At 32.1% G+C, this 20,190-nt stretch overlaps 2 protein-coding genes across 2 annotated transcripts; both read right to left on the reverse strand.

Moving 5' to 3' along the window:
* Nucleotides 1–6,498: 6,498 nt before the first annotated feature.
* LOC141661882 (thylakoid lumenal 19 kDa protein, chloroplastic) lies at nucleotides 6,499–7,430 on the reverse strand. Its single transcript, XM_074468898.1, has one exon. The coding sequence runs from the start codon at nucleotides 7,378–7,380 to the stop codon at nucleotides 6,661–6,663; it is 720 nt and encodes a 239-aa protein (XP_074324999.1). The 5' UTR covers nucleotides 7,381–7,430; the 3' UTR covers nucleotides 6,499–6,660.
* Nucleotides 7,431–8,134: 704 nt separating this feature from the next.
* LOC141661892 (myosin-3-like) lies at nucleotides 8,135–12,169 on the reverse strand. The gene is made up of 6 exons (XM_074468911.1): nucleotides 11,770–12,169; nucleotides 11,091–11,208; nucleotides 10,818–10,898; nucleotides 10,664–10,737; nucleotides 10,379–10,579; nucleotides 8,135–9,666 (listed from the first exon to the last, which is right to left on the reverse strand). The coding sequence occupies exons 1-6, from the start codon at nucleotides 12,046–12,048 to the stop codon at nucleotides 9,376–9,378; spliced, it is 1,044 nt and encodes a 347-aa protein (XP_074325012.1). The 5' UTR covers nucleotides 12,049–12,169; the 3' UTR covers nucleotides 8,135–9,375.
* Between the last annotated feature and the right edge of the window lie 8,021 nt (nucleotides 12,170–20,190).

The raw sequence follows: 20,190 nt of genomic DNA on the forward strand, positions 1-20,190 counted from the left end.
CGTTTCTGTGTTGTGGCGCCTGGTTTTGGCCGATTTCCGACCGCCCTGTTTTGTTCTGGTGGCGAGTGTAGCCACTGTACCTGTCTATTTGACTTTGCAGACTGTTAATTTGGAAATTTATATTAACTTCATTACAATTTCTGCAGAAAATTATTTTTGAATAATATTCGTGACATGAATATTTCGTTGCGGAAAATTATTTTAATCGGTGAAATTTTTGTGTTGGAACCCGAATAATCGGGGGCCCCAAAAATTTTGCCGCCGTCCACTATGAATTTTTATGAGCGGACGGTGGACCGTGATGATCATTATCTGAGTCCTACTTTTATAGAATAAATAAAATAATTCGTAATTGGTCATGTATATAAATAATTATGGAAATTATGGAAATTGTTTTGCGATGTGAATTGTGGATTGTTGTGAATATTGACGTCGATTGTGATCCACGGGTAGGCTTATAAACAGAAAAGTTGCTGCCAAAAATTTTCTAAAAAATTATTTTAAATACGAGAAACGTACTTTATAATACGAATTACCCTTGTATGAATACGGATTGCGTGATTATGTGTATAATTATTATACGAGTCGGGTTATCAAATTGGGTTATTAGGATTCGAGAATATCAAGCATGTTGATATAACTAATTAGGGTATTCTGTTACTGTAGATCCCGGTCGAGTCTCGCAAGGAATAAAGTTAGCGTGGAAGCTACCTAGGGTTTTTGTAAAGCGTTGCAAGGAAAGTACCCTGACCATTCTTTTTTGGTTCGGTACGTATGAATAGACTGTTGTTTTAATTTCATAAAGGAACAGAAACATTTTAAGTTATGTATCCCCTATGGTTATAAATAATTGTTTTCAAACCTATTTTGGGGAAAAGTAACTTCGAAAGATACATATCTCGAATGAAAATTATTTGTGAACCAGTTTTACGTGTGTTGTTAAAATGAATGGTTTTGAAATGAGATAGGTACAAGTGTTTTGAAAACTGGATAAAACGATCAGATATGGGATACATAGGGGCCAGAGTGGCCTATTGAGGTTGCGTAAAAGGCTAACTCGATTGTGCGCATTTCATAACCGATTAGTCCAGCAGGTCAGAGACCTAACTAGTCTCTGAGTTCCGGAACAGGTGTATGGGTTGGCAGTTGGAGCCATCTAGTGTTGATAGCCTGACCAGCTATCTTCACATATCCATTACGTATCTGATTTGGCTTTGCGATTCCCGTAAGGGAATAAGTGATTGATACAGTTGATAAATAAATGTGAATTGCATGCTAAAATTGGACTCTAGTACTTACATAACACACAACTACGTTTGTTTTGTTAAAAGCATGTTAGTCAGTGATATCCAGTTTCTTTTATTTTCTGATGCTCGAACTGATTTACAGATTACAGATTTCATGTTGATTTACAGTTCTATTCCTATAATTGTTTACTTTAGTATTTTTATCTTGATATTCATATGTTGGTACTGCTGAGCAATTATGCTCACCCTTGTAACCTGTTATATATATATCGCAGATGCCTAAAAGACCAGTCAGACCCTGGAAGAACCGTGTCTCAGCCCCTTCAGGATCCGTCTCCTCAGAGGTAGTTAGTATCAGACCATGTGCGGTCTGATGAGTTGCTGAATAAGTTAGTGTGTCGGACTTTTTGAATAAATGATTTGTAATAATGTGTAGTTTGGATCATACTTGAACTTGGATTGGATCTTGGTTTGGGGTCGTGTTAGTATAATAATAATAATCTTGTTGCTTATATTACTGTGTGTTGTGTTTAGTGACGTCAACTCCTAACCCCATAAGTGGCCTATTGTAACAGCAAAAAAAGTGTTGTTGAAGGCCAAAAAGTGTGGCTGTAAGTTAAAAAAGGGCTATAGTTACACTTTTGTGAAAAAACTGTTCGTAACCAATGTGGCCGCTACCTTAGGGGTCTATGGTTACACTTTTCAGTTTTTAGGTTACATTGACAAAACTGTGCCCATAGATGGTATACGCCTACACTTTCACATTATAGTAACATTTTGAGTACTGTAACCATAGACTTATAGTCACACCAGTATTTTTTTTTTGTTACATCAAATTGTTGTTACCAAAACGCCATTTTTTAAAAACTCCGTTTTTATTGGTAACACTTTTTATATACGGTAACATGTTTTTAATATACATTATTTAGCTTTACTAACAGTTTTTGTTGGCTTTACCTACACTTTTAAAGTATTACTAATATCAAATTGTGACCATTTACATCACAGTGGCTACACATTAAAAGGCTATGCTAACACTTTATTTTAAAAAAAAGACAATATAGTGTTTAAAAATACCACTTCCCATTACATAACCAACAATCATTTTAATCCAAAATCCACAATGACAATCCAGTACATAAGCAGCCAAAATATAACTATTGCCAACAATATATCAAAGGCAATCCAAATAAACTACTACTAACAATCCAAGGCAAGCAAAATAACTTGATACCATCTAATACCGATAATATATAGCTAAGTACCCTGGCCAAATTTCATCCCTTCTAGTTGTCCAACAAGATAACTATCTTGTGTCTGAAACTGTGAAGGAGTCGTGGATAAGGAACCATCATATGCATGAGCATTATATGCGGAACCATTGTTACTGAGACCCTTGTCTTCCTTCTCTGGAGCACTTAAAAGAAGATCCTTATCATTGGCATTAGTAAACATGTAGGATGGCTGCAAAATTTAGATTGTCATCTAACTTAAGTTGAACTAAATACAAAAGGAGAGACAGGTGGAAAAAATCTAGATACCTTATAATATACAACAGATAGATTATTAAATTCATCAAATATCATGTCCTTTATTTCGATACTATGATGGTCAGCAAAGACTGAAATGGAACATTGTTGTATAAACCCAACTATCTGAATCGATTAATTTGTAATCACAGAATTAGATTTTATACTATATTTAACCAAAAATATCTAGTTAACAACAGTGTGAGCAAACTTTTTGGCAAGCTCCTACTTCTGTCTAGTCTTCACTTTTAGGACGCCCAATGTGTGCAAGTATATAGAATGAAAATAATAGTTCAACTGATATGATTTTTGAGTTCTAAATCTTTGACACTATAATTAAATGTGAGAGGGTGTACAATTTAGCAGTCACATATGTATTGCTTTAAAAGCTAGTTAGTTGCCTAGGTTTTGAATGATTATACAATAGGTCAACTATTTAATAATAAAAAATAAAGAGCCCAAATAACCTCTTATTTGTTGTTGCTGCACTGCTGTTGCTACTGCGCTGCTACTGAATGCACCCTTGTATTGGAGAACCTACAAGACACCGATAAATATCAATACAATTTTACAAAATACAATGAAGACTATTAAATAAAAAGAAAACACGTTTGAACCTTAATATTACATAAAACTTGTGTATAAACATTAAAGTGAGTCTGTGCACGTAACTGTGCATGTACCTGTAGTTGTATTAAATATAAGAACTATCAGTATTATTTTAAGGGTAAACTTTAAAAAAATGAGAATTACCTAAATAATTGCAATACCTTATGATAATCTAGCAATTCTTTCATTTGGTATTTTCTTTAATTTTTTGCAAATAAATCATTTCCCAAAGGAAGATATCAATGTATCTGAAGGCACTCTAAGTATGAACCTTTTATAAAGGAACCAGAGCTGAAAAACAAATTTACATACATACACATTTCTATTTTTTTTTTTTAAATAATCAAACTGATAAGGGACTCATTTATATTATTTTATTTGAAAAGTAATTATTATATCATATAATTAGATTGGCTTAAGCTCCCAAGAACCAAGTATAACAAAGTGGGGATCATTATGTCCTGACAAAAAGCCAAACAAAATAATATTATACATATATATATATATATCAAGTAATTTCATCAACTAAATCCCCACATAGGTTATGAAAAAACCAAAAAAAAATTATATGCATTTAGGAAGAAAATAATTCTATAGAGAGAGATCACGCACGGTGGGTCTTTTTCATAAACCTTTGACCCTGGAACGAGAAAAGAGTATCACAAAGCTATACCCAGAAAAGAGTATCACAAGGCACTGAGATGCTCCTATGGTTTATTTTTTATTCCTTATTCTGCAACTACAAGAACAAAAATAAGAAGAGAAACTACCATTAGTAGGATTGCCCCTTCTTGATTTCTTATGTTCTCCCCTTCTTGTTTTCTTATAAATATTACTCCCTCAGTCCCTTCCAATTATTTAAATTTCTGAGAAAGTGTCCGACACGTATTTTAAGGTGCATAAAAAGTATAGTTATGTAACTTATTTTTACAATTTTCATTTTCTGAATAAAAGTTGAATGTTTTAATTTTTATTCAGAAAATAAAATTGTAAAAAAAATTTACAAAACTATAATTTATATACACCTTAAAATGTGTTTCAGACACTCTCTAAAAAATGTAAACAATTGAAAGGGACGGAGGGAGTACATTCTAAATTAAGGTGAAATAACTATTTTCCCAGTAAAAAGATTATTTAATATGTTTGGCTTCTATGTTTTTAAATAATAATAGTAATACTAGTTGCGGTTAATCATATTATTTCTTCATGGTAATCCTACCAAATGAGTTCCAAAGACACGCTCAAAGTTTCTTATAACTATAAAACTTGGAAAGTACCTGCCACAGGGTCAGTACCTGCCACAGGGTCAATTGATCAGTAGCCAAAAATGTTATCTCATTTTGCAGGGCCTGAACCTTCTTCTCGAGTTTAGCTATGTGTACCTTATTTTCTTTCCTTGGACCTTGCTGCGGACTTCCTATTTGCCCATATCATATTTCAATGCAAAATTAAGAACTTATCCCCTATAAGTTACAAGTGACCATCAAAGGATATCATATGTGTTCATTCAAAATTACAATTACAAATATAAAGAAGCCTAAAAGTATTAAACCAGAAAATCAAGCAGTAGGAAATGTGACCCACTTACAGACCAAAAAATAAGCCGAAAAGCCCAAATTTAAATACCGTAATTATGAAACCCACTAGCTAAATCCCCATTCAAAACCCCTAATTGATGCAGACCCATTTATATAGCCAAATAATTGATGATGAGGACAAGATTGAAGACCCACCTGGAAGAGCCAAAGCACGATTGAAGAGTGGTAACCCAATTCAAGATTAAGACTTGTTTAATAATGAAGATGAGCTTCCAATGATGAGAGATTGAGTCCCGATATAATGATTGAATAGAGTGTCAAATGTGAGAGAAGAGAGAGTAAAATGTGAGGCCTGTTTTTAGTTTGACTTTTAGGAGAAAATTAATTTTTTTTATAAATTTCATTCCCCCGCCTATGTGTTTTGTAAAAATTTGGATACCCCGCCTCATGTTTTTATTCAACCTATGAAATTTCAGTTTTTGGTTACACCATTTTTTGGACCAACCGTAACATCAAATATAGTGTAACCGTAAATGCCTCATGTTCTCTATGGTTACACTAAATGACACCTATGATTACAATGAAAAATAATGTAAACATAGATAGCTAAAAATAATTTTAAGGCACATATGGTCACACTTTAGCTGGTTACACTGAAGAAAAACGATACAACAGGCCATATATGGTGTAATATTTTCAAACCTGTTTTGGGGAAAAGTAACTTCGAAAGATACCTATCTCGAATGAAAATTATTTGTGAACCAGTTTTACGTGTGTTGTTAAAATGAATGGTTTTGAAATGAGATAGGTACAAGTGTTTTGAAAACTGGATAAAACGATCAGATATGGGATACATAGGGGTCAGAGTGGCCTATTGAGGTTGCGTAAGAGGCTAACTCGGTTGCGCGTATTTCATAACCAATTAGTCCAGCAGGTCAGAGACCTAACTAGTCTCTGAGTTCCGAAACAGGTGTATGGGATGGCAGTTGGAGCCGTCTAGTGTTGATAGCCTGATCAGCTATCTTCACAAATCCGTGAAGATATTTGGTCAAAGTTGAGCAAGGAACTCAAACTTTGAGGCGAATTAGCATCTGCAGGATTTATCTCTTTCCTAGCTAAGAAAGTAGAAACTCTCGTTAATAATCTGGTACAGTGGCACGTACTACAAGCATTTGTTGCAAGCTATCTTCATCGACTATATAATAAGATATATCAGTATAACTATTAGCATTTCGGAGTGTTTTTCACACAGAGGAGCTTAAGCTTTTCTTATCCACAGAAAGGAGATTATTAGCAAAATCTCCACCTCAGCCAGGCATTGCAAGAAGGAAACTTATCTGGGGTGAATATGTTCGAATGAAATGAAAAGAATAATTGAGCGGGAAAAAAAAAGATTTTTCTGGTTTCTGAAGTGTTCCGTATGTCCAAATTTATGAGTTAGTTACCTATACGGGAAAGCAAGTAAAACTATTACTATCCTATACACTTCAAGCCTTTTTCCGATTTAGAAATGCTTGATGATAACAGGACAGAGTCTATTTGCTTTGATTTAAAAGAAAAATGAATCGAAGGAGATGTGATCAAAGCCCTTGATTATAAAGAAAATTGGTGTAATTCACAAATTCTATCTTGATACATAGATCATTTAGGCACTCTTTATTCACAAGAAAAATAAACAAAGGCTTCATATAAAAAGGCCTTTCAGTATATTTCCCTTCAAAATCTGTGAATGACAACTTACACTCCAATAGTTTTAAAAGACTCATGAACATGTCTCAAAGTTTCCTTATCTTTATTCCATTCCAGTGTTGGTGCATTGACAAAATGCGCGTATAGCTTGTTCCTTGCACAAGTAACCGAAATTAAGCTATGTTTAGCAACTCCATCAATCTCATATACATAATAAACTTGCCCTTTATCATCATTCACTTCTTCTGAAGTCACACTATCTGCACTAGCAATGAGGTCTTGCAAGTCTACATCAGATAATGCCAAGTTATTGAGGATAGCTTCTTTAGGTCCCAATTGTCGAATCCCGGCAAGATAAAGTAAGTACTCTTTCTCAGTTTTCTTTTTTGGATTGAAGAACTCACTGTCAGTGCCATTAGTTCCCTTCTCAACTTTAGACACTAATCTTTCTTTCCATCCTTCAGGCACGTCGTAAATGTACTCTGCAGAGTCTTTCTTATTTGAGTTGCCACCGTACCCGCCATAGTTAGCTGCACTGGCAGCAGTGCCATAATATGTTTGGTAAGTAGAGTCTGCCAGGGAGGGAGTTGTGGAGGTCAGGATAGTGGCTGCGGCTAACGCCGCGGTCAACGTGGTACTTAAGATGGTTGAGGATGGCTTCGAGGATGGAATGGTGATTTGGGGTTTGAACTGTGGTGGTTTGGAAGGAGTTGAGGAGGTGGCAGTGGTGGTGGAGAGGAGGGCTGAGGGGGAGAAAGTTGATGCCATGGGAATTAATTTTGGATAGATGGATCAGGCTGTTTTTTTGTGTGTATGTGGTGGTTGCTTATCTTGCTATTATAACCAAATAATCCTGGCCAATCAAGCTGAATCCCTTTGCCATGTCATGCTGAACCAATAGAATCTAGATTTATAGTTGTCCTGTTTAACATGAGATTTTGTCATCAGAAGATGAACAGCATACATAAAACTCTTATCATAATTTGCAAAATTTATTAAATTTGAATTATAAGAGTTAAATTAGTAAGATTTATTTTTTTTTGTCAACGAAGTGTTGGTGCAGTGGTTCTGTAGGTGAAGTATTGCCAACGAGGTCAGTAGTCTGATCCCAGCGTGTGCGTTTGTTATCAATTAGCAAAACCATTAATTTTTTTTTGGACCTGACTATCATTTTTGGTATTTGATTAGGCAAAAAAAAATTATAACCAAGCAATATGATTCATTAGGCCCAAGTTCATTTTGATTGATTCACTTATAAACAAAATGGCTAACTGATATAAATTTTTATATATGCACATTGCTAAAGTTAACAGCACTAAATTAGACATAAAAATAGCTCTTTCTAAGAATTGTTCTAATGTCCTTGATCCTCTCTACATATTCAAATATAACCACTCTTTTTCCATGCAGAACTCAATTAATTCTTCCACCACCCAAAATTTTCTTGATAAATATATCTTAAGACAAAAGACTAGGTCAATATCTTCCGAAAATAGTCTAAACAGTCCCTATAAATGGCCTAATCAACTTTACATTTCCTCAAGGCAGCAATCAGAGAACATACATTTGGTAAATATTTCTCTTATTGTCGAGAGTTTTTGCCAATATTGTTGCCCACACAGACCTTATTATGGAAATGAAGAAGATGGCTTGTGCAGCCCTTGTTGCTGCTGCCTCCATGAGCGCGGTTTTGGCTCAGGCTCCGGTTGAGGCTCCAGCCGAGTCTCCTCTTGCCGAAGGACCGATGAGTGCTGCATCTGCTGCATTGCCTGCTCTTGGAGTCGTTGGGGCTAGTCTAGTGTCACTCGTTGCCTTCTACCTCCAGTAAAGAATTGATTGAAGGGGTTGATAAAATGAGGGTAGAGTTTGTGCATGGGCATCGAAATTTAGTGTACTTTTCGTATTTGTGTCTTCTTCTAGTTTCATTTACATATGAGAATCGATTGATTCTGATGCAATGGAATTTAGTAAAATAAAATAAAAGAAAAATTGACCAAATCGTGTGTTGTTGGATTCCATTTGAAGAAATTAACTATGTAATCTAGGACTATGTAATGGTATTTTGATTGTCATCAAAGAATAGAGAAGCTCTCATATGCTGCAGCAGTTGCATAAAATTTATACATTAATTACTGGAGTGATACCAAAAGGAAAGTTTCAGCAAAAGGGATCTGATTATTTATAAAATTTTCATTTCCATTGTTTGTGTGGTGCTCCACTCTCCTTCTCAATCCATGTAAACCTTAAAATCTGGATGCTACAAAATGCATTGCACTAGGTTTTATAAAATTGTAGATGCTAGTCCAATAGTAGATGCATTGAATCTCAATGTAATAATATGTATAGAAATGAAATCCAGAATATGTACTGTTTCTTATTACAAGTAAAGCCAGAAAATATACCATGTATATCATCAAGTGTAACTCAAAGAACTTAAAAGAGGAACCGATTAACCAATCCATTGATTCTTCTGTGATTCACCGTCCTCTTAGACCTTCCCAGCTTTCGTCTCTACTTATTACTAAGATAAGATTTACCAATTGTAGAATCCAAGCAGTATCTTCCTTTTTACTATAAATGCTTGGCCTGCAACAGTTGCACTGTTAAATTTTATTTTATTTTGAGTATCATTTGACAAAGTCCGAATTTTGATGTAGCTGTAAATATTCCGATTAATAATTTGAAGTTCCTATATGATCTCTTTAATATATGAAATTTTTTCACATATGAAAATCAGGTTAGAATTCCTAAAAGCTACAGGTTTCATCGTTCCCACCATTTCTTGCTACTCTTTTTCACCTTGGACGTGCCAAGTTTTTGAAATGTTGCTTTTGTCTTGTGTAACTGAGATTTGTAGTCTTTCTTCCATGTTTCAAATTGCAGTTTAAGCTTTCGAAGCTCGTCTACTGAATTTTCATCTGAACCCGACTCTCCAAAAAATGAAAAAGAGCCGCCATTAGCATCACAAAGCAAAGGAGCAGAATCTACCATTGTGATTTCATTTGCATTTTTCTCTGCAGATTGAGTTTTACTAGCCACTTCAGCTAGGCTCACCTGCGGTACATATAAAAGTAAACAAAAATTAATGACTTCAGCTCTGTCTTCAAACAAATATTGGAAAGAAATCTTACTTCAATTGTAATTATTTCTAACTAAAATCATTATTTCTCCTTTTCTTCCCCGTAGTTATTTAACTAACTTATTATCCTGCATCTTTTAACCAAATATTTTATAAGCACTGGGAAATTTCTACACTGGAGTCTGGGAGAAAAAAAAAATCAAGGCTTAATTGTTAATAAAGAAAGTAATAATCCAATATGCATCCTGAAGAATGTGAACATTTGTTTTTTGAACCCTGAACTTTAAATTTTTTTTTAAACAATCCCTAAACTATGGATTTTGGATAATTTAGCTCCTAAGTCATTCAATGTGACCACATTTAATTTTCTAACTTATCTTAAGGTAACTAGTGTTCTTTTATCTTTATTCTAGTCTGGAAGAAGCATTCAAGAGCTTAGCAGATTTGGCTGACAAAAGGGTAGAAATGTAGGATTAATCAGGATCTTGGGAGCAAATTGTTCAAGGTTCATTTTGACTAAAATAAGAACGAAGGGTTTAAAGTGTACAGTTTCAAGATAATTTAGGCCTAGTAATAATGCATATGGAAAAAAGAAACTAGTTAGTGATTATCCATGAACAGGCATTTATATAATTTGTCAGGAACAATGGGGAAAAAAAAGGAAGAATATCAGTTGGTGCAACTGACTTGTATACATGTCAACTGCTCTTGCCACATCTTCTCCATTGATTTCATTTTTGCTTCATGTTGCTGCCACTGTTTCTCAAATTGTGCAATTTTCATCAGCAAACCAAACTTTTCCTCCTTTTTATTCTCTAGTGCTGCCTCGGTCTTCAGAACTCTCCGTTGCAGCTCATAGACATCACAATATGGAACATGAACACAATCCTATATCCAAGTACATAAATATTGCAAAACTTATGAGCACTGGATACTGATAGTATATAATGATCATAAGTAATATACACACACCTTTGCTTTCTGCCTTCTACTGTCATTTTTCTCGGTAAATTTAAGATGTCTCCGGATCAACCAGCCTCTTGCTACTGAAAGAATAGAATTAGAAAAAATGAGATGCTTGTATAGACCTACACTAACATTTCAACAAAAGAATTATCTCCCATACCAGACTGCAAAAGTAAGACAGCTCTATGTCGCGTCTGTAATGTTCTGCTAGCAATATTTCTAGCATTTTCAGCTCGAACAACTGCAAGAGACACAAATTCAAATTAGATTCATTTAAATTTTCATCATTATTTGATTTTTTTTCACTTTGAACTTTTTTAATTGGGGGAGGAGGGGTTAATTAAGTGTTAGAAGATTAAAGCCATAACTTCATTTAGAGCCATGGCCTTTAAATTAGCTGTTCAATATTTTACAGTTCTATAAAATGTATTACATGATTGCAGTGTAATTATCCCTCGTATGAGCTCTTCATGGCAATGTCCATGAAAGTAGGTCTGAGTACCAAGAATCCTTTGTAGTTCCTTTTCTCTTGTATAATCCCCTATATCAGTCTGTAATCTTGGGCAAAAAAAATGTAAATATGCAATCACAAAAGAAGTAACATACATGCTTGAAAATGTAAAATGTTCATTAAAAAAAGTGATCAAAGAAAAATATTCAATGTGGCTTGTCGGGAAGGCTATAATATAGGATTTACCATATTATAATCTAATTTTTTGTGTCAAGTAGTTGAATGTATTAACATGTAAACATGAGTCTCTTAACATTTATATTTTCACCCTGATTACACAACTACTTTTATATTTAGTTATTTAATTCCTACTGAACATGATTTATAAACAAAAATAGAGAACACACATAAACAGCTAAACAAGGATTCTAGGATTCTATTGATTACATATGTTAACTATAATATGATCCAATAAAATCTGCGTGATACCTCAACGGTATTAAGAGAGTTAGTATCTTAAAAAGTTATAATACTCAAGTAATTGCAAAATGGTAAATCAATCCTATCAAGTATCTATTTTCCAGGTAAATATTGAGAAGCAATTGCATTTCTAACACACACTTCTTTAGAACCTCGAAATGAAAAAAGTTGCACATTTCACCTTCTGTATTAGATATCCATTTGTGTCTCCTTGAAAGAAACATTTCCCATTGGCTTCTTTAACATCAATTTTTTCAGGTGATTTGAATCCGCTATCCATTGAAACAAGTATATCCTTTCTTGTTGAATTATTGCTTTGCAAATTTACAGGCCAACACTTCTTTCCAGGAGGTAACCGGGCCTTTGAAATCGGACGAACTGGCAACGCTGGTGGCAGATCCTCTGCATTGTGATCTGCAGTTTGCTGAAGTTTTTCAAGCATAAGCTCAAGTGTAGACATTGGAAATTTTGTATTCTATTGAAGCCTTTTGGTGCAGATGGAGAAAATAGAGAGGTGTTAGAGCTTTACAAAGGCTGTGTAAGTTGGCATAGTTATTGTGCAAAGAATCTAGTATTTTGGAACTTATTGGAGAACAAAGAGTTGCATATGTTATATATATGACTGAATGGATTACTGGTGTTCTTTGCTTTTGGCTTTTAAAGCCAAGTTAAGAAACACATCACATGGGATTGTTGCCACTTTTCTGAGAAAACATTATCTGACAATTTTGTTTTAATGATATTTTTTCATGAATTAAGAGATTAAATTTCTGATATTGAGAATGAGAGGTATGATTAGAACTCTAAGGTGTCATTTTAAAAGCAATACCAGTATTATATTCTTCATGTTAAAACCAATTCAATATTAATGTAGTACTATACATATTATATTTGCATAAAGGACTAATTGACTAGCTAGTGTTGCTTTTGCACTTTTACAGGATCTTTTAAGCAAAAGTGACACATCAATAATGTACAAATCTATCATGGCCATTCTGTTCACAAATGCAAGTCTTACATTTCAATCCATAATAGCCGCTAATAAACAATCATTTTAGTTAGACTAATCTGCACTTTACATCCCAAAACTTTGGCTGAATTTCACTTGAGGTTTAATATTTTAAATTAAAACAATTTACATCTCAAAGTTTAGAAACGCCGTCAATAAGCATAGGTTTAATGTTTCAGAGTTAAGTCAGACGTTAACGTTAATGTCAGGATATTTCTGGTAATGTATATTTTCAAAAAATTTATGCAAACATAAATTATAGTTGCATCTCATATTTTATCTTAAATCTCATTTTCGGTCTATAATTTTATACTATAACAGTTTGCATCCTATAATTATTTTAAACAAATAAATAAATTTATCTAAAATAATTCAATTTTTATTTTATTAATTTAAAATGAAATATAATAAGTCGAAATATAATATTCCCTCTATCTCATCCAATCTTTTTTACATTAGAAGACGTGGACTCGGCACGCATTTTAAAACTCTTATGAAATATAGTTGCCTCAATTTCTTTTTTAAATTCTTTTCTTCCAAATAAAAATTTAATGTTCATTTTTTTTTATAAAAAAAGAAAATTTTAAAAATCAATTATGGTACTATAATTTGTAATGGCCTCAATTATAAGACGGATGAAGTATTATATTAAGAAAAACTAGTAAATAATCATTAGCTAAATAAGATAAGCGTAACGAGAATAATTAAAGATAGTCTGGTTCTAATATTTGAAAATTAATTTAAACGGTCAGCATTATATAATATTATATGGTATCTACTTGTACAGTATTTAAAATTATACTTAAATTCATAAATAACTTATGCTTTTATGATTTGTAAATTTTATAAATAAAGTAATATCGTATTATAAAATTCTTAATCATTTTTCTCTCTATTTTCTCTCTGATTTCAGTTAAATTATAATTGTGAAAACAACAATGAATTAATTATTATTTTATGAGTTTCGTGTAAGTCATAAAATTTTATAAATTAACTTTTAGAATTTCTAATGGTCCAGTTTTAAAATCCTAATGTGAACATAAAAAAAAATATAACTACATTATTTTTTGATAATTTGAAATTATCATTATTTTTTAATAACTGAATTACAAAACTCTAGGATGTAAAGTAAGATTTGAGAAAAAAATCTAGGATGCAAACTGAAATATAAAAATATTTCCAAAAATACCCTTCTGACAATTAACGTTAACGTCTGAGTTAACAGCCAAACTATCAAAGTGATACAAAAAGTCCCCGTTTTTCAAGTTTAGGATGCAAATTGTTAAGGTTAAAAGTAATAGTACCAAAGTGAGATTCAGGCAAAATTTTGGAATGGAAAGTGCTAATTAATCTTTTAGTTATATATATATATTGGGGAATGATCAAATACAAACTATAATAATCCATAGACTAATTAGCACTTTGCCTCCCAAAATTTTGGATGAATCTCAATTTGGTACTGTTATTTTTAACATTAATAGTTTGCATCCTAAACTTAAAAAAACGGTTATTTTTTACATCCCTTTGCTGGTTTTGACGTTAACTCAGACGTTAACGTTAATTGTCAGAAGGGCATTTTCGGTAACATTTTTATATTTCAGTTTGCATCCTAGAATTTTCCTCAAATTTTACTTTGCATCCTAGATTTTTGTAATTCATGTTATCAAAAACTAATGGTAATTTCAAATTATCAAAAAATAATCGAGTTGTATTATTTTTTATGTTCACATTAGGATTTTAAAACTAGACCATTAGTTAATTTGGTCTAGTTTATATGATTTTTTAACGCGGAATCTTTATTATTTTGGTTGTATATTAAGTTCTAAGAGTTAATTTATAAAATTTTAGGACTCACACGGAATTTTAAGAATTTTATAATACGATATGACTTTATATTTTAAGTATTGTGCAATTAGATATCATATAATATTATATAATCTTGACCGTTTAAAATAATTTTCAAGTATTAGGGTCAAACTATCTTTAATCAAAATCCATTTTTGGGGCGCAACAAGAATTTTAATTTTCAAATGATATCTCTCATTACGCTTATTTTATTTAGCTAATGATTATTTACTCTTTTTTTAATATAATACTCCCTCCGTCTCATAATTGAGGCTACTACAAATTATGATACCATTATTGATTTTTAAAATTTTCTTTTTTCTTGTATAAAAAATTGTACATTAAATTTTTATTTAAAAGAAAAGAATTTAAAAAAAAATTGAGGCAACTATATTTCATAAGAGATTTAAAATACGTGTGGACACCTGTCGCCCAACGTAAAGAATTGGGTGGCATAGAGGAAATATTATACTTCGACTTATTATCTTTCATTTTAAATTATATCCAAACTTGAAAAAAGAAAATTGAATTATTATAAATAAATTTATTTATTTATTACTTAAAATAACTGTGGGATGCAAACTGTTACAATATAAAGTTATAGACGTAAAATGAGATTCAAGATAAAATATGGGATGCAGACTGTAATTTAAGTTTGCATAAATTTTTTAAAAATATACATTACCAGAAATACCCCTCTGACAATAACGTTAACGTCTGACTTAATGTCAGAAACGTTAAAGGGATGCCTATTGATGACGTTTTTAAATTTTGGGGTGCTAACTATTTTAGTTTAAAATATTAAACCTGAAGTGAGATTCAGTCAAAGTTTTGGGATGTAATGTGTAAATTAGTCAAATCCATATAAAAAGCTGTTAGCAGCTTACAGGAGTGATCTGTGGTAACATAGAAGCGCAACATAAGCCCAAGCAGTGGCGGACGCAGAACTTTTTTTTAGGGGGGTCCAAAAAAATTTTCGTGCTAAACTTTTGACCATTAAAGTTTTAATTTACTTAAATTTTGGAAAAATTGATAAAACATTAATGCAAAATTAAAATATAACTCAAGTGCTTAAGGGTTTATTTCTTGTCGTTCCAGGTTTTGGGTTCGATTCTCGTTCACCCCCGAGATTTGTTAGGACAGATACTTAATTGTAAGACATATAAGCTAAATTAGTCAAAGAATATATATATATATATATTATAAGAATACTCTGCACATTTCACCTATTCACCATGATTTATATGTTAGGAAGAGTAGTCAACGTACATAAAATACAATACAGGTAGAAAAGACTACAAAGAAAAAAAATGAAGTAGAGATAAAAGGGCACACCAAAACATTTATTAAAAGAAAATAGGAGGGGCTCGAACCCTGTTCTCCAAGAAAAACAACTCCATTAACAACCAGCTCAACTACTATCACAATTGTGTTTTTAGGCATACTACTCAGATTTTATTTAGAAAATCAGGGGGGGCCAGGGACCCCTCTGGACCCCCCCTAGATCCGCCACTGAGCCCAAGTACACTTTTTCGAAGTTTCAGGAGCGTTACTGTAGTGGTTTGCCTGAGCGATATGCATAGAATGATCTACAAAGCATCAGCAGATCACAATTGACTTGAGAACCGCATAGTAATTTACGATAAGAGGAGATTAGGTTGTTAAACTTGATTTATATCAACTTTTTCTTCCCTAACTCCCGCTCACACATTGAATTCATAAAACCTTAGCAGGTCCAACATTCAATGAGTAAAGAAAGATGGGCAAAGGGGGATTAACAAAAGTGATAATTAAACTTATTGGTTCCAAAAGCAAATGATACAATACGACAAAGGGCGGAATGCAGGGAACGTAGTAACATGATGTACAAAATAAGTTAATTACTTCTATATATATTCACTGAACATGATTATGATTTAAGTAAGCTTAATGCATGCAAAAATAAGTGAAATGAGTATAAAACTTGGGATCTAAAACAGGTAACAATATCTAGAGAACAAGAGCGTATAATGTATTAGTGGAAGTGATCATGAAATTGCAACTCATTTTCCGCTCAATGCATGTTCCCTACTTATCTAGTTTTATTTAGACTAATTAGCACTTTACATCCCAAAACTTTAGCTGAATCTCACTTTGATACTATTACTTTTAACCTTAACAGTTTGCATCCTAAACTTAAAAAACGGTGACTTTTTGCATCCCTTTGGTAGTTTTGCTGTTAAGTCAGACGTTAACGTTAATTGTCAGAAGGACATTTTTGGTAATATTTTTATATTTCAGTTTGCATCCTAAAATTTTACTCAAATCTTACTTTGCATCCTAGAATTTTGTAATTCAGATATTAAAAAATAATGGTAATTTCAAATTATCAAAAAATAAATCGAGTTATATTATTTTTTATGTTGACATTAGGATTTTAAAACTGGACCATTGGTTAATTTGGTCTAGTTTATATAATTTTTTAAGGCGGAATCTTTACTATATTTGTTGTATATTAAGTTCTAAAAAGTCAATTTATAAAATTTTATGACTTACACAAAACTCATAAAATAATAATTAATTCAGTGTTGTTTTCACAATTATAATATAACTGAAATTAGAAAGAAGATAGAGAGAAAGATGATTAAGAATTTTATAATACAATATTACTTTATTTATAAAATTTACAAATTATAAAAGCATAAGTTATTTATAAATTTAAGAATATATTTTAGGTATTGTACAAGTAGATATCATATAATATTATATAATCTTGTCCGTTTAAATTAATTTTCAAGTATTAGAATCAGACTATATTTAATTATTCTCGTTACGCTTATTTTATTTAGCTAATGATTATTTACTAATTTTTCTTAATTTAATACTCCATACGTCTCATAATTGAGGCTACTACAAATTATAGGACCATAATTAATTTTTAAAATTTTTTTTTTGTATAAAAAATTTAACATTAAATTTTTATTTGGAAGAAAAGATTTTTAAAAAAAATGAGGCAACTATATTTCATAAGAGTTTTAAAATGCGTGCCGAACTCTCATTTTCCAATATAAAGAATTGGGTGGGATAGAGAGAATATTATACTTCGACTTATTATATTTTATTTTAAATTATATAAACTTGGAAAAAGAAAATTGAATTATTTTAGATAAATTTATTTATTTGTTTAAAATAATTGTGGGATGCAAACTGTTATAGTTTAAAGTTATAGACCTAAAATGAGATTCAAGATAAAATATGGGATGCAGACTGTAATTTACGTTTGCATAAATTTTTTGAAAATATATATTACCAGAAATACCCCTCTGACAATAACGTTAACGTCTGACTTAACGTCAGAATCGTTAAAGGGATGCTTATTGACGACGTTTCTAAACTTTGGGGTGTAAACTGTTTTAGTTTAAAATATTAAACCTGAAGTGAGATTCAGCCAAAATTTTGGGATGCAAAGTGCAAATTAGTCTTTAATTTATATATCAAAGTTTATGTTGACCTGTGTTTAAATCTAACTCATGATTATCTCTATATGTTAGCAGTAGTTACATAGAGATTGAAACTCAACTATATAACCATAAGGAGCTCATCATTATAAATAGCTTATCAACTGATTAATACCTATTTAACTGGTTATAGTTTTACATTGAAAATAATAATCTCTTAAGGGTAGCGCCAGTTTTTATGGTGATAATAATGAGAATAATTGTTCTGCAATTTTTTCAAACCTTTTTTATGCGGACTGTTTAGCAATTTTTGAAGGTGCAGAAGAATTGTTGTCGACTGTTTTGGTATTAAAATCGGTTGTAAGCTCTACATCATTATTATACATAAAATGGGACTTTAATTTTGTGGTGAAGAGAAAGACAGACAGGTGGAGAGAAGGAAAACTTAAGGGACCAAATCTATATCTATATTTTAGAAATAGAAGAAATCTTATAAGCTGAAGAGGCTCCATGTTTGGTGTGATGAGTGCACAACTGGGGACATAGGAATCATCAAATGTAGGGAAACAGTGGCGCCATTCCTAACAATTTTTAATTCACTTGCCAAAAGTTGTTCCCTGTTCTTCACCAGTGAGATTATTGAACACAAAATACATGTGCTTTGAAATCATCATTCTTATTGATTACATTTTTGTAAGCATAATTCGCAATGCAACGTTCGAACATTATCTTTTCGAATTTGGATAGAAAGAAGTCATCAGGCATGACTCATCGACACTTGCACTATCTTTTTTCCATCTGTTTCTGAGAGTTATTGAGATTTGCTTGATAAAAAGAAGTTCAGGTTGATGAGAAAAGGTTATTACATACTTCTAACTTTTTGTTTAATTATCAATATCATTTACCGCTAAAAATAAAATAAGCTATGGTTGTTGAATTCTTTTACGGTTTTTCTCTTTTGTTCCGCTCTTAACCAGATTTCATACTTGTCGATCTCAATTAGTATTGAAACGAGTTGTAACTGTCGAAAATTTAAATGCTCTTCTCCCACAATCAACCAAATTTCATCCTTCTCAATCTTAATTGCATGCTTAATACTCGATTATCTCCGCTCTCTAAAATGGCATTCACATCTTCGTTGTCTCCAATCTTTAAGCAAGTGAACCCCATATTAGTTTATTAGTTCAGAAAAAATATCTACAATTAAATATCTTCCACTTTTAGCTCTTACAAATAGGCAAACCTTGTTATAGATGTTAAAGTTAGGGGCTCCGTCCCTTTTATGGTATAATTAAATAAGAAATTCATTTTTTTGGTATATATATTCAAAAAATTTCAAAAATGGTACAGAACGCCTGTATTAGGGGGGTTTTGCATATGACACCCAGAACAAGTGGCATTCTGGTCCTTTACTTTTTTTTTCCTGCGAGAAATAATGACTTTGTTTGTTTTGTTTTGAAAGGAATAAAATTAGATAAAGGGCTTTTTTTGGACTCACATATTAAAAAAATGGAAAATATTTTTAGTAAACTTTTTTTTTGTTGGCTTGTAATGTAAACCTATTTTATGTGTGTATTTTTTAATTTAAATAAAATCCCGTGCAAATAAGATTTTTCTAGCTCCGAAAAGGGTGTCATGCAATGTGAGATTAAAAATTTTAGGTGAGGGCATGTTTTGGCATGGACGTATGTAAATACCGTAGATTTATTGGGTTCCAATTTTTTTGTTGTACTGTAATGTAAACCTATATTTTGGGAAAAATTTATTTTTATTAAAAACTAATATCAGTAACATTTTTGTAGCTTCGAAAATGGTGTATTGAGCGGCGAGTGCGTAATTGTCAAGCGAGGGCATGTTTGTGCGTAATTGGCAAAAAATTTGTTGGGTCCATTTTTCTATTATTTGGTAGGTTTGTAAAATATATGTGTACTGTATATGTTACATTTTATTTTTTAATTTGAAACTCGAGAAAGGGTGTCATGAGGGATAAAAAATTTAAAAGTACGTTGTAACGGAAAGTGGGATAATGAAAATGATAAAGTAGGAAGTACATTGCAATTGAAAAAGGGATAATGAAAGAACTCTCAAATTCTTTAGTCATCCGCAAGATTAACAACGTAATGACCAAATTCTTGATCTTCAATCTCGTTAGCTTTCTCATCATTTTCTTCCTCATCCCCTTGAATGTGAGGGGAGGTATGCTTATGACCTCCCTCCCCATTTTTGTGGGTTGATGCGTGCCTACTCGACCGAGTTTGACGCGGTGGCCACGGGTCGGGGCCGTGAGTGCTATAACAGTTGTTTGTAGCCA

This window comes from Apium graveolens, chromosome 1, assembly GCF_009905375.1.
Source record: "Apium graveolens cultivar Ventura chromosome 1, ASM990537v1, whole genome shotgun sequence".
NCBI lineage: Eukaryota > Viridiplantae > Streptophyta > Magnoliopsida > Apiales > Apiaceae > Apium > Apium graveolens.

Coding starts and splice junctions, on each gene's coding strand:
- LOC141661882 (XM_074468898.1), bottom strand. CDS start 7,380: ATGGCATCAACTTTCTCCCCCTCAGCCCTCCTCTCCACCACCACTGCC.
- LOC141661892 (XM_074468911.1), bottom strand. CDS start 12,048: ATGTCTACACTTGAGCTTATGCTTGAAAAACTTCAGCAAACTGCAGAT. Junction 10,738..10,817: donor TGTCTTACTTTTGCAGTCTG/GTATGGGAGATA, acceptor CTATTCTTTCAG/TAGCAAGAGGCTGGTTGATC. Junction 9,667..10,378: donor AGCAGTTGACATGTATACAA/GTCAGTTGCACC, acceptor TATGTACCGCAG/GTGAGCCTAGCTGAAGTGGC.